The sequence below is a fragment of the Apaloderma vittatum genome, unplaced genomic scaffold (assembly GCF_000703405.1).
Source record: "Apaloderma vittatum isolate BGI_N311 unplaced genomic scaffold, ASM70340v1 scaffold20255, whole genome shotgun sequence".
NCBI classification, from domain to species: domain Eukaryota; kingdom Metazoa; phylum Chordata; class Aves; order Trogoniformes; family Trogonidae; genus Apaloderma; species Apaloderma vittatum.
The window spans coordinates 3,358-10,426 of record NW_009715687.1 but is presented as its reverse complement, the minus strand read 5'-3'; the positions used below and the strand labels follow the sequence as shown (position 1 = coordinate 10,426).

The following is a 7,069-nucleotide window of genomic DNA, read 5'->3' as shown; positions in this document are numbered from 1 at the left end:
GTGGCGCCTGCCGCAGTTCCCAGCCTGCTCTGAGACAGGGGGGTTAGAAGAGCTGGAAGCTCCTGATTCTCATTTCAGTCTAAAAACACGTAGCAGTCACCGCCTTCAGAAGACAAAAAGCCACAGCTACGTGGACTTTTGCCAGGATCAGCGGATCGGGGGGAAAAGCTTCCACGCTGACTAGAAGTATTCAAACCCCTGGAATACTAAGAGAATGAATTGTGTCATTTCTAAACCTTGTTTTGACATGCAAATACTCATCTCCGGCTCAAATGGTATTGAGCAGCTCTTAAAAGGCAGTGAGGGACACATCCTCTTTATAGTACAAGATCAGATACGCTACTCGGTAGCAGATCTGCATCAAGACGATGATACAGCTCGAGTTAGCACACCAAGCGAAGGGACTGCAGCTCTGAGAGTGAGCAATAATAATAATAATAATAATAAAAAATAATCTCAGGCACCTCAAATTAGTTGTGGAACCACTGCACAAGCAGGCTTAGATAACGGGAAACAAGATACCTTGTCTCTCCCTTAAGATTAAGGAGGCAATCCAGCCGTCCCCAAGCGAAAAGCTAAAGCCCAGCAAGCCTTTTCTAAACAGCTCTCACGCCCCTTATCAAAGACAGTTTCCACAGCGGAGGCAGCTTCCTCACTCAGTAACTATCAGCATTTCCCTTCTTCAAATCCATTTCTTCCTTTATTATTTGCCACAAACCAGAGAGAGCAGTAAACGACAGCTGGACCAGCGCCACGAATCGCCTCCGAAACCCGTTTCGGTGTGCAAGTACCCGTCTGCGTGCGCACGCACAGGTGTGTATTCACACCCACCAGCACGAGCTGCTGACAGAAACTTATTGTAGGTCCACCTGCGAAGGGACCGCCTTACCCAGCAGACGTTGGAGGCCACCCTGGGCTCGGCGCTCAGGCCCTCCATGAGACACTGCAGCAGGGGAGCGAGGTAAATGTCGTTGATGGCGGCTTCGGGAAGCATCTCACAGATCCTGCCCACCGTCCAAGCCGTCGTGTCTCGAACCACGACGCTGGGGTCCTTCATTAGTTCTATTAAAGTTGGCATCGCCTGCAAGGTCAGGAGAAAAAGACGTGAAGAGACGCGACGTAGGGAAACGAGGATTTCCCGATTCTAACGTGTTCTCTACGAGCTGGCGACGGGTTGGAGAGGGGAGAACACTCTAGACGCAATGAGGCCACTGTTCTCAGATTTTAGGATTCAAAAAGCTACTTGCCAAGGGGAAGATTTGAGAATGGAGGCACGTGGAGTCCGGTATTCCCAAGTCCTGTGTGTCCCTGTGTATGCACAACCCTGCTGTGTAACCCAACTCCCAGCCCTGCGCCTACCAATTCCCTCTAAAACAGGATTAAAAGGTGGCACCTTTTTGCTTTCCCTCATCTTAAAAGCAAAATGCAAAGCAGGCATCCCCCTCCCAAGAAATCAGAAAGTTTTTGCTCTACGAGCCTCCAAGAAGACACAACGAGTCTCACCTGTATGACTAGTGGTTTGAGCTGGTTGGGCTCCGGTCCTTCCAAAATGCACCCGAAAGCCATCACAGCCGCATCTCTGTATCGCCAGTCGGGGTTTTTAATGTGTTCTTTAATAAAGGGCAGCACGTGAGGAACGATATCATCCTCGCAGCAGGTTGCCAGGAGCATGAGGCAGACTCCTGCTGCTTTGCAGGGGTTCCAGTCGTCGTCGTCATCGTTTTCATCCTAGGAGGAGAACGGCACCCGGGTCAGTCTGGGGAAACGTCCCTTCCAGCTCCCAGGCAGCGGAATCCTGTCGGATCTACTGCAAGCAACGCTGCCTCATTACCAGCCGTTATATTTAGAAAGCAATTCAGGTCTGGAAGCAGGAGCTCTCTCTCCAGCAGAGAGGCGACGCGAGTCACTTGCATCACCTGCACCTTCCCACCCCGGGGTAAGGCCGCTCGCTCTTCACCGACGTGCCCGCAGCAGCCTCGTCCACCTCCCAAACCGCTTCTCTCTCATCTGGGTCGAGATTTTGTTCCTTTGATCCACGTCGCGGCCTCACAGAGTGGCCCAACGTGCCAGTTAAATCGCTTCTTCCCCCCCTGCAGTTACCTCGACCACTTACCAAATCCCTTTGAAGCCGTGTACCTGAGATTCTCTGATCTGTTTTATCCCTCCTGCTTTAACGAGCACTTTAGAACCTCCTGCCAGTTCACTCTCTGCATCCGAGCGGACGGCAAGACAAAAAGCAAACAGGGAAACTATTCCCTGGATTCACTAAAAGCACCGAGCGTTTTCCCAGTTCATCGCAGGAAGCCGAATGAACTCCATCCTGTTCGGCTTAATTAACAGTTTTATTTTATAATTAGACCTGCTGTAGCAAGTGATTCCATTAATTTTGATTAGGCTGTGAAACACAGTCCAAACAAGTCCCTGTGAAGTGCTTAATAGGTACTAAATAAACATGGACTTCACAGTTCAAAAAGTAAAGCTCAAGAATGCCAGAAACTGGATCTCTAACGCCGCAGAGAGCGTATATTGGTTTTGAGTTCACGAGCACTTCGTTAGGAACACTGATAACGACCAAACCTCTTGGCAAACCGCAAGCACAGAACGCGGCGCGCAGTCTCAGTCTCAGCCCTAAAAACCGATGCATCATTCCCTCAGAGTGGTGCATGATGTCTCATCACAGACCAGCGACTGCCACGCCACGGCCCCGACACAAACCGCTCCGGGCACCTCGGGACCAAGCGCACCCACACGTCACCGACGCAGGGCAGCGACGGCCACCGCCGACCGTTTCGCTCTTCGGCGTCGCTCCCCCAGAATTGGTGCTTGGTTGGTTGGTTTTTTTCTTGACGTGCAACTCACCTGTTTTGTTAACGTCTGTGTTAGAATCGGGACCAAATACTGTAGCGCTCCTTTCGCGTAGAATTTGCTCGTGTGCTCTGGAGGCCTTCCTTGCTCTGCTGCCTAGAAAAAAAAAAAGGTTACAAAATGATTCTCAGTGGCTACAGAGGCATGACATCCAAATTATGAGCTCCAGTAGATATAAATTCTCTTTTGCACATTCTTCTCCCTTCCCAACGCCAACGTGAAGTTACCACAACACACAGGAACCTCAAGGACACCCCGTGCTGATTCCAGTTAAAAATTCAACAAGCAAGTTCCATTTGCTGCTTCGTACGTGTATCGAGCCCCTGCTCTCACGGTTCAAACATGAAAACGACCAGTTTGCAATTACGTATAATTAACAAGGGACCCCAAGTAGAAGCAGCAAAAGGTCTTTGGCACATAAACCAAACCTACGTGCTGCTGACTGCTCCTTTATCTGCTACCCTTGTTTTCTTGGGCATTTGACAAAAACAGATTTAGCTGCTTTTACAGACAGCCCTGATCCATCTTGAGCCCTTCAAAGTTTAAGCTCGTTTATGCAAACAGCATCTGCATGTAAGACAGGATCCCAAATTCTCCAGCCCCGTGCAGTGGAAAGGAGAACGATTACTTTGATTTCATCCCATAATTTTACACTGAACTCATAAACACTGTATTGTATAGAACGCACCAATCCTGCTGCGCGCTGGGGCAGGACTATGTCTCCTGTAACAGACCCCAAAACCTTGCACGTAGCGTAACAGAGCCCAGCAGACCTCCAGGACCGAGGGGAATTAACGAAATGCTCTCCCTCCAGGAAATGCTCTCCCTCCAGCGAGGTTCCTGCCTCTCAACGACCTGAGGTGCCGCCTTAACGAAGCGACAGCTCCAAGATCTTGGTGATACCGAGAAATCTCTGTGCCTGCTGCACAGGCTTAATGTGCATTTAGGTTACTCCTAGAGGAGTAGCTCGAGTTGACTTTCGAATGCTAACAAGAAATCAGGTAGCTGTCACGTTCCATTTGCAGAAAACGAGCGCTTGTGTGTCACAGCGCGTTCTCATCAAACCTGTCAGAGAATCTTTATCTCGAGTCGTTCCAATTCCCAGCCAGGCTGGCATTAAAACCCTTTTTCTCACTTCCCAAGTGAGCTCGGCTCACCTCAGACGCCTCGATAGCCAGGTCCATCTCCTCGTCGCAGACGTTGGACCAGAACTCGATGCCCTGCAGAGCCACTTCGTCTATGTCGCTTTTCATCGCTTCAATTGTTATCTTTAAAAAAAACCATGAAACACAGGAGGGGAGGAAAGAGAAAGACGTTTTAGCAAGTCATTCCTCCTGAAACACACGTCCCAACTTCTGGCCAACTGCTACAAGGTTCAAGATTGGCTGAAATCAGATGCCACGTTAAGAGGTGCTGTTCTTGAAAACAAGTCTCCCCATTTGGAAGCTGCTCAGCTCTCGGCACCTCCCAAGGACCGTGGAGCAAGTCAAGGACTCTCAACTCTGAAACACCTGATGCTGTTTTTCTATATTTTGCTGGGAGAAGGACTCGGCACACAGTCACGGCCAAAAGATTCAAATCAAAGCGGGAACATACGAAAACTTTTCATCTTGAATGACGGCAAGGAAGGTCAGACAAGAAACCCAAATACTCACGGCGAAAAGCGCAGGACCCATGTACGTCTCCATATACTGATAATAAAGGGACATTATCTTCACCAAATTCTGTAAGGCGGCCACTCGTACCTGTCCGAGTAGAAAACGGATCAAAAACGTGACCTTTCCCAGTGCTCTGAACACCAAGCACAGAGGGAGCCCACCACGGGTAACGAATCGAGCCTTTAACTCCACTCACCCTTGTATCTGGACACTGCGTTGCTTCACAGACTACTTGCATAATAAAGTGCCTTTCAGACTAGAAAAAGAAATGAGACCATTAGAACTGCCTTACCAAAAGCATTGAAGTCTTTGCAGCGCTTCCAAAGTTATTTTGAGTTTTATACCAGTCCAATTGCTTGCGCAGCACTTTTGGAGGTGGGAGGAATGGGATTTTAAATCATTTTTTCCCCTAAAATCCCAAGTTTCCATTGAAATAAGTACTTAATGGGCTGTCCATAATAGAAAGATATAGCACAACTGAGGACAGCAGCGTTTTGAGAGTAGGAGAAATAAAAATTATCCTGCTGTTTCCTGAACTATTTCAAGTTCAACTATTGCTTCAAGAAACTTCAAAACTCAGTCAGGACATGGATTTCTCGAGGGGCAGTACCTGGCTACTTGCATAAAAGGAAAAAAAAAAAACAACAAAAAATGACAGCAATGGCTTTGTCTGTTCCGGAAAGCCTCGCATTCGGAGGTTCTGAAGACTCTTACAGGCCTTCCTCCCCCCACAACTTTCAGAGGCAGAGTTCAATCTGGATTGCTGCCACACCGCCTGAAAGAAAGTGCTGATCCAAGCTCATGCTCTTGCAGCAGCATTACAGAGTTTGATTAGGAAGCAGAAGCATCTAAACTGGCTGAACTCTAAAGCTCAGCTCAAATGTATCCCAAAGAAAGTCAACGTTGCTTCTTTTCCACTGCTGGACCTGAAGATTTCCACACTACTCCTGCGCTACAACAGACTGACGGAAGGATTTACATGAATCCAAGTCTCAGCCGCGACAGAGTTATGCATCAAAACTCAGCGTGGTGCATGATTTCTCATCACAGACCGTGGATCCAGACCTTGCCATTTAGGGCAAGAAATCTCTCCCCCCTCACCTCTTTGTCAAAGTTTGCTTTGGTGAATTCCAAAGAGTTCAGGAGTGCGTTGGTAGCCGCAAGCTTCACGTTGTTGCTGGGCTCCTCCTTTCTCATTCCCTGGATGATGGCTGTCAGGATCTCATTGGATTTGTCCTGAAGCTGCTCTGGATCCTAAAAGAAGCGTTTACAAAGTTATTTATCAGCTGAACAGCTTTCGCCATCTTTTAAAGTACCCTCTAAGCCCGATCCTGCGATCTACAAGTTTTAAGACACTGACAAGGAATTCCTACATCATTATGTCCGTCCAGCTCCTGGGACAGAGCCTGAGCAGCGCGAATCCTCCAGATACTCAAGTCACAAATACCAAATAAACTCAAGTGTTCCAAGTAAGAGGCCAACAGGCTTCAGACCTACGTGAGTTAAAAAACACCAACCAATTTCCAGCTCCTTTCTGTACTGGGCTACGCCAGCAGCTGAGACTTTCACCGGTAAAGGTGCCAACCTTTCCCAGACGTACGGCAAAACCGCATTGCCCGGACCAGCAGCAAGGACCCGAGGTTTAAATAACAAAGCTGTGAACACAGACTAAAAGATTAGCTCCTTGTGGTAAGTTTAAAGACTACAACCTCCCCGAACAGCTGTATCGTTACACCAGAATTTATCCAACAGTAACATTCCCCATCTACTCTGTCACAGTGTGACTGACAAGCTCCAAAAAGAGGGACTTTGGTTACAAAATACCCCAGCAGCAAGGCAAGGCATCCAAAAATCCCGAGGCCAAGGATACGCAGCACCCGACGAAGGAAGGGACACGCACTTGAGCCTCGTAACAAGCAACACTTGACCTGGAGCTCTCTCCTGTGCAGCTCCAGGTTTCCTCTTTTTTCAGTTACCCTCCACGAAGCAACAGATTTCCTCAGCAAAACCAACCCCCAGCAGCCTGACGGAAGCCCCAAGCAGAAGATTTCTCCCTCTTTCTTGCTCTACCAAGGTCCAGCCAGTGACATGCTGCACGTTCGCTCTCCCAGGTGTTCAGTAGCACCGAGAAAGCAGCAGCTAATTTTGGTTTTCAGTCACGGCACCAGCTTTCTGCAAACAACTCGCATCGGACACTGCAGGCGACGCATCGCGACGCTGCAAACTACACTGACAGACCATGAGACGTTTTGCAGGAAGTGCCTCAAAGAGCCTAAAGACTTGCCTGTGCATCGAAAATCCCGACGTTAAGGGACTCCTCACACAAGATGAGGGCAGTTGACGGGTTTCCCCAGCACAGAAAGGCACCAAACGCTCGCCTGTAACGTCCTACACAGCTGGATGCTCAGGTGAAGCTCTAGCGCTCCTCGCCATCGCGCGAGCACCGCGAATTAAACGTGCACCTTACGAAAGGTGACCTGGATTTGTGCTGTGGGAGCGGGTCGGTCCCTTCAGACACCGGTCCTGCCTGTCGGAGACATCCTCCG

General features: G+C 49.0%; 1 protein-coding gene across 1 annotated transcript in view; it reads right to left on the bottom strand.

Moving 5' to 3' along the window:
* The window catches only part of KPNB1 (karyopherin (importin) beta 1), a 16,242-nt gene that overhangs the window by 7,677 nt on the left and 1,496 nt on the right, over nucleotides 1-7,069 (bottom strand). The window contains exons 3-9 of the mRNA XM_009869256.1: nucleotides 5,625-5,777; nucleotides 4,720-4,779; nucleotides 4,521-4,610; nucleotides 4,023-4,133; nucleotides 2,860-2,961; nucleotides 1,504-1,728; nucleotides 890-1,081 (exon numbers count right to left, since the gene is read on the bottom strand). Coding sequence (XP_009867558.1) covers nucleotides 890-1,081; nucleotides 1,504-1,728; nucleotides 2,860-2,961; nucleotides 4,023-4,133; nucleotides 4,521-4,610; nucleotides 4,720-4,779; nucleotides 5,625-5,777 — 933 coding nt within the window. The remainder of the gene's footprint in view (nucleotides 1-889; nucleotides 1,082-1,503; nucleotides 1,729-2,859; nucleotides 2,962-4,022; nucleotides 4,134-4,520; nucleotides 4,611-4,719; nucleotides 4,780-5,624; nucleotides 5,778-7,069) is intronic.